This window comes from Microtus pennsylvanicus, chromosome X, assembly GCF_037038515.1.
Source record: "Microtus pennsylvanicus isolate mMicPen1 chromosome X, mMicPen1.hap1, whole genome shotgun sequence".
Lineage (NCBI taxonomy): Eukaryota > Metazoa > Chordata > Mammalia > Rodentia > Cricetidae > Microtus > Microtus pennsylvanicus.
The window spans coordinates 16,428,405-16,444,981 of NC_134601.1; the positions used below are offsets into that span (position 1 = coordinate 16,428,405).

General features: G+C 47.2%; 1 protein-coding gene across 2 annotated transcripts in view; it reads right to left on the reverse strand.

The window, feature by feature from the left end:
- Nucleotides 1-207: 207 nt before the first annotated feature.
- Cd99l2 (CD99 molecule like 2) overlaps nt 208-16,577 on the reverse strand; it is an 81,444-nt gene continuing 65,074 nt past the window's right edge. For both annotated transcript variants that reach the window (XM_075957262.1, XM_075957263.1), the window contains 4 exons: nt 9,581-9,619; nt 8,597-8,716; nt 4,145-4,210; nt 208-2,889 (listed from right to left, as the gene is read on the reverse strand). In XM_075957262.1, the coding sequence (XP_075813377.1) occupies nt 2,825-2,889; nt 4,145-4,210; nt 8,597-8,716; nt 9,581-9,619 (290 nt within the window). In that variant the 3' untranslated portion in view covers nt 208-2,824. The remainder of the gene's footprint in view (nt 2,890-4,144; nt 4,211-8,596; nt 8,717-9,580; nt 9,620-16,577) is intronic.

Genomic DNA, 16,577 nt, shown 5'->3' on the forward strand with positions numbered 1-16,577 from the left:
TGCTCCGGCCTCCCCTCATTCCAGTACATCAGACAGTCCTATGCCGTGTGAGCCTACCAGTCCTGAAATTGGACACTTTTGGAGGGGACTAATAGCAAAACGCCAACCTGCCCAACACACACCTTTGGCTGGGGAAAGGGGAATGAAGTCAGTGTCATATCACAAATGACAGTAGGAAAAGATGGATATCATTGGGACACAAGAAGCTGTTGGATTCCATTTTGTTTAATGCAAACACTAGACCATTTACAATTCACACTTGGACACAAGCACATAAAACGATGTACAGGGATTCTGGCAGTCTCCAACACGTTTTCCTCGGAGAACTGGTACTAACTACAACCCAAATGGCTGAGACAGCAGGCCTGTCCCACAGCAGGGTGGGTAGTCCCCTGCATCAAGCCACTTGAGAATGTTGAGCTTTTTTGAAGTTCTTCCTGTCAAGTCATACCTCTAGAGCTCTGATCTTGGCAATTGGCTCTTCCACTTTATTCACTTTCTCCCGTCTATGACCTGGGACTAGCCCAAGTTGGCCAGCTCAGCTTTCAGTGGGGACATAGAAGACCAGTCCCATGACTTCTGCAGGCCACAATGCCCCAGCAAGTATAAAATGCCAGTGGGAAGAAGGAGCCCGGCCCCTGGGATGAGACTGTATGAACAGGAGGCCGATGGCCCGCCCAGGCCTGTCCAGCCACTTAGCTAGCGCCTGCGGGCTGAGTGATGGGTTTTATGCAGAAGGGCTTTATGCAGAAGGCACCGAGGTAGCTAAGGGAGAGCAAAGTAGAGCTCTTTTTCACTGGAACCAGTGCTATTGAGAAAACAATTTCACAAAAGGGCATTTATTTTACATCATGGCTGTGGGGTTCAAGGGCTTTTGCCATCAGACAGGCCTCAGCATAAAGGTAAAGTAGACAACCCCCCTGAGATTACCTTAGCTACACGTCAACAGGCCAGATACTAAAGTCTTCCTTAAGCCACCTCTAGCTCAGCACTGGCCAGAAGGTGGCATCGCTGTCTCTTGATGTCCTTGGTGTCAGTGAGGCACAATTCTGAGGAAGCTGACAGCAATCTGACCAGCAAGTTAGAAGGTTCTGGAAACCGACACATCTTGCAAGCATCCCTTGCTAATTAACTTGCTGAAGAACAAAGGGGGCTTCCTGAGGCCATGTTTTTTTTCCGTCTTGGTGCCATTTCTCCAGTGTTCCAGCCTCCCTATCAGATCCACAGACCTAGTCTGCCTGGGACCAAAGGCCAGTCAAAAGGGGCATCTCATAGCCCACAGGTACACACAGAGAACGAGTGTTCAGGCTGCTTGGAGACATGACACCACCAGCCCTCCACCATGAATAGTCTTTAAAGGACAAACACACTCACGGCATGCATTAGACAGCACAAGGTTTCAGTGGTTTCTTAAGGTGGGTGTTGCCTTATCCCAGCTCAGCGGATGTGAAGGAGCTAATTCACAGTCTGTGGAATATATGGGGCCATCATGTCGTCCAGAGGAACTGTGAGTTTTGTAAGTAGGATCTTGCTTTCCCAGTGACACATGCTGTTTTCTGAAGTGCTTTTTGACAGGACAAACTATTAGTTCACATTAAATTAGCTTAGCTTTCAATTGCAGGGTTCACTGCAGAGCTCACAGAAGCCAAGAGCCAAAAGTCAAAGGAACAATCCAGGAAGTAGCCGAGCTGGCCCAAACTAGGTGGTAGCAGGCATCTCTGGGCCTGGTGAAGCCCTAGTTCTTGGTTTTCTGTTATTTATCACAGTGAACATGGCCAGAGCCCTCTTCACTATAGCAGTGAGGACAAGCTACAGGACTACAAAGGCAGCAGTGACATTCCACTCAGCTAAACCAGCTTCCCTACCCCCCTCCCCCGTCCCCATTTGCTCCTATAAAGCAGCAACCATGCTTCTGGTTTCCATGTTCATTCTCAGGCTCTGTAGCTCTTGCTACCCAAATAAGATAATGTACAAGGCAGGGGTGAGCACCTACCCCAACCTGGTAGAAAACGCGTTTCCAATGCACAAGTTACCAGGCCAGCCAGAGACCCTTGTGGAATCAGATGGGAATCAAGCCGGCAAGTCACAGCTCCCACGTTCTCCGGATTCCTAAACTCAGGGTGAGGTGACTGTGAGATGCATGCTTGCACTAAAATAAATAAAGAGCTCGTGCCCCACCTGGACAAGCTCTCTGGAAGCTGAGCAATAGAAACCCGAAGTTGTGGAGAGAACAACAAAATGTTTTTAAACGCCTAGGTGTGTGTGTGTGTGTGTGTGTGTGTGTGTGTGTGTGTGTGTGTGTGGTGCACTTGGTGCTGGCCGATCTGCTTCTTGCAGAGGCTCCACTTGTACCAGACACTAGCTGAGCAACCTGCTCACAGCTCTTAGTGGCCAGTGTCCCAGCAAGGCCTCCAGCATTCTAGATGAAGAGTCTCATAGGACCTAGGGATTGCTTACGCAGAAATGTTCTCCTTCAGCGCTGTCTCCACCATCCTCTGGGACACCCTCACCTTGGTCTCCCTCCTTCTTCCCATGCTAAGGCTGGAACAGGCTGTCTTTTTGACCCAGCAACTTGTAATGCTCGTGATCTGCTCAAGGCAGGTCTTGGGTCTCAGCACCAAGTCTCTTCGGAGTCACCATACTCTGCAGGACAGGGCACAGAAACGACACTCACAAACACCTAAGGTTTGTTTGTACAGAAAATTCAGTACAATAAGAAGCCAGTGGCATGAGAAGAAACTTGAGGAAAAGGTCAGCAAATGAAATCTGGAGCTGGGTCCCAAGCGGTGGCACCCTTCCTGTGCACCTGCCACTGAACAGGGCCTCAGATCCGGGGTGCCTCAGGTGGTGGAGGCTCCGCAGACTGTGTTTCTTGTTTGGAGTATGTCACTGGGAAGAGAAGACATGTGTTAGGGGAGTTTGCGACCTCTGCTCTACCCAAGTCCCATTAGCAGTTCAATTCTGTGCTGCATGGGCAGGTCAGCACCTCCGAGGCCTGCTCACCGAGCCCTGTAGGGACTGCCATGAGTCCTGGATGCAAAGTTCAGGTTGGGTCAAGGGGAGTAAAGGCAGATGCCTGTCAGGCTGCACAAAGAGCCCTGCCTCCATTTCCTCATCTAGAAAATGGGCACGCTTCTGGATTAGTGGCTCTAAAGCATTCATCACAGCCCTTGGGTGTTCATCAGGGTTGGTGGAAGAATTACAGCTGCGACAGACTCCACACCTCTGCACCGCACCCAGGCCATTTCCATATCTGTGGTGCTGCACTACCAAATAACTTGCAGAAGCAGTGGCCTGGGGACCTCACTCTCCATTACAGACCAGGTAGAGCCTCATCCCTCCTCAGCACCAGCCTCCATAGCTGCCATCCTGTAGCTCTGCTCTTTTTGTCTCCTTGTCGGTGCCAGCACAGGCTCAGCTTTGGGAGAGCAGGCTACCTCACTGCCTCATGAAGCCATGCCTCCCCAGGAGCAATCTCGGGCCACAGGAATGGTCCTCTCCCTCTCCTTTGGCCTTACCATATGTAGCCTCTAATTACTGGTAGCCACTGAACCCCAAAAGTGCTCAATAACCCCACAGAGGATAACAGAACTGGCTTTGAACTATGTGTCTCCTTGTCTAACTGAAAGCTCTAGAGACCATTACAGGTGAACATACACCTGCAATCCCAGCACTCAGGAGGTAGAAGCAGAGAATCAGAAATTCAAGGCTACTCCTAGCTACAAAGTGAATTTGAGGCTATCTTGCCTACCTGAGATTCTGTCACAAACATACAAAAGTTGAAAACAGAGTAGAGGTATAGATGCAAACCTTTCCCATGGATAAGCATGCCCAGGCCATATGTGTGTGTTGGCAAAGAGGTAAGGTGTCCTGGGCTCACATTCAGATGATTCCACAGTTTGGGCTGAGCATCAAAAGTACCTAGAAGTCATCACCATGGTGCCAGTGTCCCAATTCTTAAGAAACAGGGAGGCCAGCTGACCAGTCACAGGATACAGGCAGACCTGGGCCCCTGAAGGTTTTGTAATGAGCAGACATTCCAGAAGCAGATTCTTATGGGCCTCCCTAACCCAGGTGTCTTCAGTGTTGGAGCCACTGAATTTGGAAAGCCTTCAGAGGGGGGCACTGATAGAGAAGTCCTCACCTTGAGGTTCCTCACACACAACGGCTTCCAGGTTCTCCCCCTTCACGTAGTCTGCATTGAGGCCCTCTGCAAAGAGCAAGAGCAAAGTCAAGGAGGGAACAAAGGAGCCCTCACGACTGAGAACTCCTGACTGTGTCTGCTATGACAGTAACCCTGCCAGAATCAGCCCCGTCCCTGAATCCCAGCACATCATCTTTGAATCAAAGACTGGCCACCAAGGAGCACATTGCCCAGGACCATCACCATCCTCGCAAACAGCATCATGCATCAAATACCCAACAATCCCCCTGCCCCTTTCCATAAAGGACCACTGCCACCATGTCAAGGCAAAGAAGGTACCAGATGACAGGGCTCCAGACCATCCATAAAACCATATGAGGCCCAGAGTCCAGGGAGGTAAAGAGGGAGCCAAGAGTTAAGGGAATGATTGCTGGATGCAGGGTAAGGAGGGGCAGATACAGATGCACAGAAGCTCTCTCTGGAAACGCCAGCATGTGACCTTCCCAGCGACTGCATGCACAAGGAAGCCACAGGAATGACTATTGTCCTTCCTCATACTTGGAGGACCCAGGGTGTACGAGCAGCTGTTCCAGTCTAGTTTGTAATCAGTGTCTCCCCCCCACCACCACCACACATTATCCTCAAGGACAATGAAGCAACTCAACAAAGCATCCTCTTCACTCGGTCAAAGGTCACCCATCACTCAAGGACTTGGAGCAGCGCTATACCCCTATTTGTATAAGTGCCAGAGTCTTCTGTGTCTTCTCTCTTAACTGAGGGCCTGCAGGGAAAATGGGTTCTGATTCTAACTGACCAACTCACTGGACACAAGTCATTTTCCTGGATTTTACTGGGCATAATAGCTGTTGGGTTCAAAGGGAAAGTCAGATGGGCCTGTGAAAAATGTAGGTAGTATTCTCCAGCAGGGGTTAACTACCATGCAAAGCCAGGCAGGCGATGGCCCCAGTGCCAATGGGCAGGAGCTGGAAGACGTGCCCTGGACTTCCAGTCCACTGCCCATACCCCCATTTGGCAAGCAGGAGATAGCCTTTTTCCTCCAGTGGCTTCTGGGATATGTTCACCCATGGGTATGAGTGCCCCCCACCCCATGGACATGCCTGACTCCAGTTATCTTGGGCCTGGGAATAGATGAGGTGGCAGATGGCAGCCTTACAACATGTCAGGAAAGGCTACAGATGGTATGGTCACAGGCAAATTGGTGAATGCCGGGGAGAGAGGCTAGGTAGAGAGCAGGGAGAAGGGAATAGTGAGGCTTCCAGGGCCAAAGCACAAGAAACATGAGAAGTCAAAACGCATGGTTACCTTGCCCTTCTGCTGCATCCAAAGGCAAGACACGAAGCTTAGAACTCTGGAGTAAGAACTCAGCTCTGGGCAACAAACCCTTCGGGTATTTACATGAGATTCACCGATACTTGGCCCTGAGGGTGGGCAGGGGAACTGAGTGTTCCCAAAATGGGAACCCCTTTGGTAGCAACAGAGGTTGGAGGCCAAAGAGGTAGGGGCAGGTCCTCCTGACATCCATCTCCCTGGGGCTTTCCAATCACTGGAGGCCACGCTTGACTCTAATCAGCAATCCAGTCAGACAGTGGAGATCAGAAGCACACACCTGTTTCTTACAAAGCTAACCACCCACACAAGCACCCTTGGAATCCTTCCTGATCGTGCACTATCACAGTGGCAGTGACATTGCCTCACAAAGCTCCAGAATGGACAGTCAAGACAGGTGCAAGCTGAGTCTAGTCAGACATGGAAATTGCAGCCTAATCCAGGCTCGAACAAGGTCAGCAGGGGGCGCTGTGGCAGCACAATGCAGCACGGCTGCTGCAGTCCCAGACTGGCCAGAGAGAAGGCTCCTTGGGAGAGGCCACCCCATGCCGGAACAGTAGGAGCAGAAAGGAGGGATGCAGAGGGGAAACGACAAAGGCTGGGAGAGGACACCCCAGGCTGGAACAGTAAGGCTGTATCCTGGAGAAGGCAGAGCACATAGAAAGGGGAAATGGCTATGGAGAAGGAAGACTTCCTGGGGACAAGGAGAAACCAAATGGCCAGGACTTTAAATGTCAAGTTCAGTTCAGGGTCTGGGCTGTGACTTGTAATCAATCATCAGGGAACGTGGGGAAGTCCAGTATATTTCAACGGTTCTCCCTGAAGAAGGCGAGGTGCAAGGCAGACAGTCAAAGAGGAACGGACGGGCAACCAGAAGAGGGAAACGTGTGGGGCTTGTCAAGAGTAGGCACCGCAGGACCGCAGACTTCCAGCTTGGGAGGACAGACGCAGGAGCGGGAGAGACAATGAAGTCTAAGGTCCCAGCCCCATGTAAGCAAGTCAGCCTGCCTAGCCTGCTTGTTTAGCTTGGGAGCGCTCCTAACCACCATCTCCTTAACAGAGCAAGTGGGACAGATGAGGGCTGGACCCAGACCCTCGCAGTCTCCCTCCCTTTGTGCCTCTCTGGCCTCACTGAAACCCGTCCACCTCATGAAGCTATGCTAGGCCTCTCCCATCAGTCCCTGTGACTTCACTGTTAAGCCTGTAAATGTTAGCTTATCTGGGATAGGGATCTTGCCAACACAAGTAAGGATCTCAGAATGCCTGCATTCAGGATTTAAGTTGGAGACAGCATTAAAGTAATGTAGTCACAAGCCAAGGAGCACCTGGATCGCCTGGAAAGCTAAAAGATGTGGTGCAGCATCTTCTCCAAGGTCTCTGCAAGGAGTGTGGTCCTATGGATACCTGGTTTGAGACAATGCCTTACACTATAGACCAGGCTAGACTGAAACTCACTTTGTCGCACAGATTGCTATAGAATCCCAATCCTCCTGCCTCAGTCTTACTAATGCTGGGTTTATGGGCATGGCCATCACATTCAGTTTTTTGCAATCACAACAGTTCTCGGTCCTAGAAACCACAAGAAGCTAAGAACGCTGAGTAAGGAAGAGTTGCTCACTAGGGAACTGCTCTGGTATGCCCTGATGGCTCCCACATCGGGGCAGGGAAAGAGGCTTTGGGTCTGAAGGACTTGCAACCTCTTCGCTGCTAAAGCTGAATCCTGGACTGGCTTCCCTAACCACACAGGAGGAGAAATGATGAGAAAACCATGGCACAAATGGACCTGTTACAGTGCCTCCAACAGAATTAGATGTTCGGCAGTTGTGAAGACAGATCCAGGCCTCCAGCTGGTCCCAGGCTTACCCATCACTGTCTAAGAGCATCACTGAGCAGGAGACTGGCTAGAAATTAATAAAAAACTATTTGCTAAATGATATTAATGACTTTGATCAGTCACACAGAATAGCATGTTTCCCTCAGTTAATTCCTAACTTTGCCACAGCTCAGGTTCAAAGCGTTATCTTTTTACCTCTTCACAAGGCCATCTTGAGAATGCTTAGGTAGGAAAAATCTAGTCTTCATCCCCAAATATTTCCGTGTTCCTACCCACCCTAGCACCAAGCATGTAGCATCCCTGACAAAAATGCTCTGAGAGCTAAAGGAATAGGCAATATTGTGGTCAGATGATAAAACAGTCGTCATGCCCACACACAAAGAATCCCAGAAGCCAGGTTAATTTCCTGAGAATCTCTGGTCCAGGGGCCACCAAAAGCAGAAGCCCATGCCAAGGACATTTAGAGACCAAAGGAAATGGCCCTAAGCTTCCCAGAAATTAAAAAAAAAATCTGAGAAAGGCAAGGAAAGGGAGAAAGTATGGCCGAGTCACGCACCCTCCCCTGAAGTAAACCTTGCCAGCCCGAAACTGGAGACATTCTACTTGACATAGTGATGCTGTGCTACTAAAACCAACAAATCTGGTCCTTCTGTTCTCCCTCAACAGCATCCTCAGAGGCTCCACGCCATGGAGTAAAAATAGCCTAAGAGCCTCCGTAACTATGTGATTCAGCCACAGGTGCCATACTTGTGGCTACAGCCTACAACAAAAGCAATCTGGCCTCTACAATTCCAACTCATAGAAAGTCAAAATCACTCGATGGGAGATCTTCCATTACTACTCCTCAAACAACTTAGGAGTTCATACATTTTTAAATGATCTGACTTGAAGAGGAGCAGAGGGCATCCGAGTGGTGACATATCAAGAAATCAAGAGCAGAAAGGGTACCTCCAGAATCACAAAAGGCCTGGAGATGTCCACTGGCATGTCAAAGAGACTCGAGGACACTATACTATTCTGATTGTCAGTACAGGGGCTATGACCCTGGGCCTCTAAAGGCCCCACATCCCCTAGGAGAGATCTGAGGTCATAAGGATCTCTCATTTCTGGCTCCATGCGCTCTTCCAGACAAGGATAACCTTCAGCTTGGCCTGATTTTGCCTCTAAGAATGTACAAGACGTGCCTGCTAGGAAGCCTGCTGCTATTGAGCAGGTGGGGGAAAGGATGAGAACCTGCCTGGCCCCTTTTCCCTGCTTGGATCCATACTTACGCTGAATGCTAAAGCAAAACTTCTTCTGCTGGTAGGAGATATAGCTGGATACAGCTCCAATCAGGGCCATGGCCAGGGCACTGGCCACACCTGCAATGGTGCCAGTTTCTGTCGACATGCCTGGACATGGAAGAAGGGAGAGAACTGAGTAGACAAGACCCCAATTCCAAGTGCCAAAAGTTCATTCAGGATTCTGCTGCTCTGAGAGTCCCCAGTTATGCTGACTCAGATGTCCATAATTTCCAAGTGCAGGCAGAAAAGCTATGCCACAGATACCCATGGCATAGCAATGACATGGTGCCCCTTGGATTTACCAAGTGCTTCTGGTCTTCCATAAAGACTTTCATCTTGAGAAACACGAGAGGCAGATTGCAGTCCTCTCTTACAGAGACATACCCAATTATCTGTGTCTCATTAGGTTTTCCACTGGGCCACCTATCCCAGGGCTTAGCTCTTCATGTTACGTCCACTGAGTGGGTGCTCTTCTCTGCTATTTGCCTCCCGATTCTATTGGTAACTGGTGATTGAGATGTGAACTATCCCTCCACAGGTTCATGAGGTGAAGGCTTCCTTTATGCACAATGAGGAGCAATACTAGCTTTGAAAAGTAACTGGATCATGAGGTTCCACCCTCAATAAGGGATGGAGTTGCAGTGGAATGGATTTCAGAGCTTTGTTATAACAGCCAGCTATGTATTGCTAAGAACCCATGAGGTGGGCTGAGTACCTTCTCCACCATGGGTATTAGCCATGATAGTTCACTTGCCCACAGGTCCAAAGGCATCCGGGTCAAGAGACCATGCACTAGTACCTCGAAAGCCACGAGCAGCATATGCTTTATCTTCTTTTATTTCTCATGGTGATGGAAAGCTGACTAATGGAAACATTTGGGGAAGGCCAGGAAAGAGAAACTCTAAGACCAGAGTGGGCCAGTCTTATTTTTCCTTGTGGTTCCAACAGAAACTTTGGGCCATAGATACCCACCAGATCCAGGGTCATCAGTGCTGCCATAACCACCACCACCTGGGGAAAGGACAAAGGCATTTAGCATCTGCTTTAACCCCTAAGGCCCCAAGATGAGTAGGTTCAGGCCTCCAGAAGGCCTAGTGAAATGATTATTTCTATACACTGAGCTCTTGTTACATACAATACTCCCTAGGCTCTGGCTTCAAGCTTAGTTCTTCATTATCCAATAGGGACAGTTCACTTAGCATCCCCATCTTACAAGGGACAGAGCAAAGGCTTGCATGCAGATGAAGGATGACCAAAAAGCAATTAGACCTGAGTGCAAATTACAACACCAAGTAGTATCTGCTGCACATCTAGACCAAAATAGTTGAAGCATAAACACATACAAAGACATAAGGCCACATATAATATTTTCATATCCAAAAAGTTCTCAAATATTATAGAGATGCAGAACAGATTAACACTGATGCTAATTTAGGTTAGGGAGAATGACGGAAGGACATAGGAGAGAGTTCCTTGTGATAGAATGATTTCTCTGATTATGGTGATATATTATCATCACATGATAAAACTGTTAGGCTAACACATGCACACTTCCCCAGAGAGAGACCCCCCATTCCTGCTGAACAACTCCTTGACAAGCAACAGGTTGCCATGTCAACTTGTCTTGAGTTCATCCTAGGGCCTCATGCTCATTAACAGAAGATGATGTTCTCAGGAAATTGGTGGAAATTGGGGTAGGACTATTTTAGGAGAGACTCTTCTAGGATGTGGAGACAACAAGCTCTTCTATGACGGTGGAAGCGACAAGCACTGACATTTTCCTCACCAGTCAAAGGGTCTCGGTTTCTAAGTGTTAAAACACTCCGCTGGAGTAAAGGAAGGTTATGGGGTGAGCAGGTGGGATGCGGGGACTCTGTACCTTCCACTCAGTTTGCTATGAGCTTAAAACTACTGTAAAAACAAGTCTTGGGAGGGAAAATGAAGTTTGTTATGTTACTACGTGGAGCTGAATCTTCTAGTTAAAAGCATTTTATAAACATCTCTGATTGCCTACTTACTAAAAGAGGGGTTTAAGAGAACCAGATGCTCTTGGAGAGAACCTGAGTCAATTTTCAGCACCCACAAGGTGGCTTACAACCATGGATAACTCGGGTTCCAGGGGATCTAGCACTCTCTTCTGGCCTCCATAGGCACCAGGCATGCAACGGTACATAGACACAAAGGCAGACCAAACACCCAAACACATAAAACATTAAATAGTTAAATAAAATATGAAAACAGCACCAGCATTGTTGTTCTGTTCTGCTTTTGAGGCAGGGTATATAGCCCAGGCCAGCCCGAAACTCCAGATCTTCCTGCCTTACCCTGGAACCTTCCTAATGCTGCGACCCTTTATTACAGTTCTTCATGTTGTGGGGACCCCAACAATAACATTATTTTTGTTGCTGCTTCATGACTGTAATTTTTCTACTGTCATGAATTTTAGTGTAAATAGCCAATATGCAAGATATATGATATGCAACCCCAGGGGGTCATGAGCCAAAGGCTGAAAGCCAGTGCCCTAGAGTGACAGACTTGCAGGCACGCGTCATCACCCCACACGCAGCTAAGCACCGACATGACAGCATCACTGGTGCAGGAGAAAGCAGAGAGGCTGAGGACAGACCCACGAGCACTGAGATCCCAGCAGCCAGTGCTCAGAGGCCAAGGGTGCTGGCCTGTCAGTCCCCTCTGCTGCCCTACAGTGCTCACTGCCAAGGGCAAAAGTTAAGCATCCACACAGGTGCCCTTTGTGAATGTGTTCATGTCACTAGCTTCCTGGAGTTTGGACTTAGTGATTCGACTTTCTTCCTTTCATCTCAAGACAGAGTATGGAGAGCAAGCCTAGCCAAATTGCTGAACTTCTGGCTCAGTGAAGAGACCCTGTCTCAAAAACTAGGGTAGAAAGTGATTAAGAAAGACATTCAACATTGACATCTAGCTTCCATGTTATGTGCAAAATATGCACACAGACACACACACGCACACATACATTGAGTGGCTTAATGCCAGGTGAATCTGTCACTTGCCCTAATACTATCTTTTACACACTGCATTTTGTAGAGCAGCTTGGGTCAGCCTATGCTTGGAGAAAATGGGTGGAACTTAGAGACCAAAGAGAGAGGGAGGGTGTGTGTGTGTGTCTCAGTTTAAATCTTTCTGTCATATGAACCTGAACCAAAGTGAGCCACCTTGGCCTATCACTGGAATTGCTCAGGCCAAAGTCATGGTCTTCATCCCTCTTTGGTCTCTGAGGTAAACTCATTTTCTTGGAGCATAGGCTGACCCAAGCTGCTCTCTACAAAATGCAGTGTATAAAGATAATATAAGGGCAAGTGACAAATCCAACTGGCATTAAACAACTCAATATAGTCCACGAAAATAAATTTCTAACAGAAATAAAGTGGATAAAATTATAAGACCACAAAACATTTTAGGACATCATTTATACCACCTTAGGAACAAAGGGTAGCATTTAAACATGATCATAAAGTCCAAAATACAAAATAGAAAAGATTCTATGAAAAGTAAGAGCTTCAGTAGTAAACGTATAAGCAAAATTGAGCAAGTGAATGAGAGCAGATGAGAGAGTCAGAGAAAGATAGGCAGAGACACTTGTGCCTCAAAAGCATTATAAATAATAGCAATAAATTGCTTGTGGTAGCACACACTTAAAGTTCTGCACAAGGAGGCTAATACAGAAGGATTATGTACTCAAGGGCAGCTTGGGCTTTAGGATGCCACAGTCTCAGAGACCAAACAAAAGAGTGAGATGGGGAGAAAAGGGAGAGAGAAACCTGGGGTACCTATGAAGGGAAATCACATGCCTGTAATTTCTACATTTAGCAGACTGAAGTAGAGGAACTGGGAGCAGAGGCCCTTCTCAAAACAAATTAACAAATATACAAACAAAAAAGTCAAATGATAACTCCCCCAGTACTGACAAATGCGTATCAGAGAAGGAAACTTAATTAGCAGAAAAATGCAAATGAATCTCAGCATGCCATAACATCCCCACACTTTAGGAGGGGAGGAAATGAAAAGAAGGATGTGGAGAAACTCGAAGCCTCATACATTGCCAGTAAGGGTAAGAAATTGCCCAGCTTCCGTGGAAACACTTAGCAGCTCCTGGAAACATGGAAGAAAGTTATGGCATGCACTAACAATATCACTTTCACGGTTTGAATATGTTCCCTAGAATTCCTGATGCCAAAAGCTTGATCTTTAGGGTCATATGTTAATGGTATTTGAAAGGAAAGCCTTTGGGAAACAATTACGATTAAACGAGGTCATGAGGGTGGAGCTCTCAGGTTGACCTCTGGGGCTTTATCAAAAAAGAATGAGAGACACAAGGCAGCATGTTTGCTCTGTCTTCCAGGCGACCCTTCTCATCATGTCTGGACCCAGCACAGAGGCTCCAGCAGATGCTGAGCACATGCCCATGCCCAGGCATCCTTGAGACAGTTGAAAATTGTGCCCATGTCAAAACTTCTATGTACTTGTATACAGATGTTCACAGCAACATACTTCGTTCATTATGACCTTTGGTACAGTAGTTCATCAACTGTCAAGTAACTAAATAAAATGTTTGGTAATATATGAAAAAGGGCTCTATAATATAAAATAAATTGTTACAAAACAATGAGAAAAAATGGGCCAAGGACATGAAGAGGAGATCACAAAATATATTGAGTTTCTAATAACACACAGACTCAAGGAAATGAAAAATATGACTAGGACAAATGCTTTGTTCTGATTGAATTCACAAAGATTACAAAACCATAATGCTTGGTGGATTGAGGTTAGTATTGGAGAAAATGGATACCTGCTTACTTCCTAGCAGGGCAATTGGAGGTTGGTGCCACCTTAATGGGAAATCATTTGGTAATGTCATTTAGAGTAACATTTTTTAAATGTATGCATCTTATGACCCAGCAATGTTAGTGTCAGGAATTGGTCTGACAGAAACAACTGCGGCCTTTCAGTTGGCCCCACAGCATTCAAAGCACTGTGTAGAGCTGAAAAGCCGAGGAACCAGTACACAAACTAGGCTACAGCATAAATAAATGATGGTGGAATACAGTACTGAGTAGTCACTGACAGGATTTCAAAGTCATCTCCAGAACAGAGAAAAACACACTGAGTTTATTGAATAGACACTGGTTTTAAAAGGAGCACGCGCTGGGTATAGGAACACATACCTGTAATCCCAGCACACAGTCAAACTTCCTGGGAGGCTGGGGCAAGAGGACTGCCCTGAGTGTGAAGACAGCCCAAGATCCCCTTCTACGGTATACATTCTACTAAAATTTGTTTTCAGGATACATATCTATTCACACAGATAGTTGGAGAGAATAGCTATCTCCAGGGACCCTAAATGTAACTACAGTGACTAGCATTGCTGCCGAGACCGCCGCTGCAATGGTAACCACTGCTACAGCTGGTCCCATAGAGATAGGAACCACATAGGTAGAGCAAGCGCCATCACTTGGATGGACCCTGCAGAATAAGAGGCATTACGTCAGCAAGGAAGTTGTGTGCAGTGGTTTGAATAAATCCTGTCCCCATGGAAACCGTGGGGAAAGCTGATTGCCACTGCAGCAGTGTACTGCTTTTGTCCTGGGGCTGGGTTAGTTACCACAAGATTGGGTTTTTACAAAGAGAGCCTGCCCTTGTGTTTTGTCTCATGGGTCTGCACTCATTCGCCCTTTTGCTTCCCTGCCATGTTAGGGTACGACATGAGATTAAGCAGATAGCCACCACTCTTGGCCTTCCAGCTCCCAGAACTGTGAGGTAAATAATCTTCTTTCCTTTATTAATTACTCTGCCTCGGGCATTCTATTAGAGCAAAAGAGAATGGAGTAAGATGCTGCGAAAAAAGCTCTGCTGTGCACAGAGAAGTCTCAGATACAAAGACAACAATGCACAGATGGATGTCAGCCTTGAATCCTACAGAGCCACTTACCAGGAGAGACAGGGACACAAGACATGTGCTTGCCCCTCTCTGACGGCAGCCTAGCTCATGGCTCACACTGAGTGCCTGACGCATCCGGTTGTCAAGGACACACAGAACCGCGGAACAGTAGAGTGATTATGTCTACAACTGTTGGGGAGGTATTCAAGTGTTTAAGGACATTGTGAGTGTCCCAGACTCCCAACAAGACACAGCTAGAGCTTTTAGATATTTTTTAATGTGCTTTTATTGTCTCAAAAAGAGAAGTATAATGTTTTAAATCAATGAATAACGCTGTGAATGGTGGTGACTCCCTTGAACCTAGAATCTAGAAGGCTAACGCAGGAAACTCATGATGTCCAGGCAAGCTGGGGCTACATAATAAGACCCTGCCAGGAAAAAAAGAATAAACAAAAAAGGGGAAAGACATTGCTGCAAAGACTTCCAGTTAACAAATAAAATCGAATGAAAAAAGCATGTCAAAACATACTGACTGCCTGGGCTAACCACCAGGAAAGGTACCCTCACTGCCGCAGAAACGCCCCCAGTCATCCATTCCCTGGCATTCTCTTGCCCCAATCTGATAGGGGACAGTAAAACACCCAGTTCACATATTGAGGGGAGTTCCTCAGAATTCCCCTCCATTCATGCCACACTCCCCGCATGTGGTGGGCCCGGGAGTGTCTGCCCCATCTCTACACTGTAGAGCAGCAGACGCTCTAGCCTATTTCCTCAGGTGACAGCTGGAAAGATTGCGGAAACAAGTCCAAAGAGACCTTTCTGGAACCTCTTCCATCCATGCTAGAAAAAGGAGGAGGCTGTTGGCAAACAAGGACAACAATTTGAGTTCAGGAAGGGCAAGAAAGAAGTGGGGGGTTTACAAGTGACTCACTTTAATAGATGCAAGAGGACCCCACAACAAACACATTTTGAGCTAGACACAGTCTGCCATAATGCTATCTTGAGGAAACCACACAAGAGATAATATATTACTTCAGAGATCCACTCAAGAACAACAACTGAAGCTATGTCTTGAAGACTCAAGTCTGGGAAGTGCACTAATTGAGTTTATAATTTATGTAAATGTGATGCTTTCCCTTCACCCCCCTTCGGGATCTTGTTTTGGTGTAAGGAACGGTGTCTGTGAATCTCATCCATGTCCCTGACACCTATGATGACAGAGGCAATAACTGAAGCCAACAATTGATTATTCTTTACAAGACAAGCTCCAATAGGAGCCTAATTAAAGAATTTCCTAACACTTCTTCCTTGCTAAAAGAAGTACTTTTAATGAAGAAAAGCCCCTGGCATGTCACTCAGACTTTCAATCCTGTGCAAGCTAACACGCAACCGCTGCTCTCATCTCCCCATCTGGAAATAGCAATTGTCACCCAGGAGTAATTGGCTCATTTGCTGGGTTTGCCCTTTAAATGCTCCATGTTCTCCTGACACCTGGAAGTTTCATTTAGAGGTTTTGAGGGCTTTTTCCTAGAGATGACACCATCTGGAAAGGCGTTGCTGGGGACAAATGTGACTACCGTACACTTTAAGCAAAAGAGAACACTGTTCCCCTAAGAAAGGCACAGTGCTTGCAAGAAAGAAGCAAATGTTACTACTTCAGCCAGGACTTGCGGAGGGACCCTTAAAGTGTTCGATCCAGATACACTCACAAGTTGCAGCCTTCGGACACTGCCACGATTTCCCATCACAGCAGGGACTAATAAGGAAAGGGTTTCAAACACCACACCTTATCATCCTAACATCCTATCACAGCCGACGGTAGTCAAGAGGTCGCAGCTGTCGCGTCCCACACCTACAGGTTCCAACATCAACACTCCACAAGTCTGCTCACACCTCACACCCCATGCTTAAGACACAATTTGACTTATGCAATGATGAAAGCTTTCAATTATTACTACCTGGGGGAACTGCAAACATGTGACTTTGGAAAGAACGTGACTATTCGGGGGCAGCATGAAGAAGAGGATTGATTATGTCTCCCCAGCTGTGGTGATG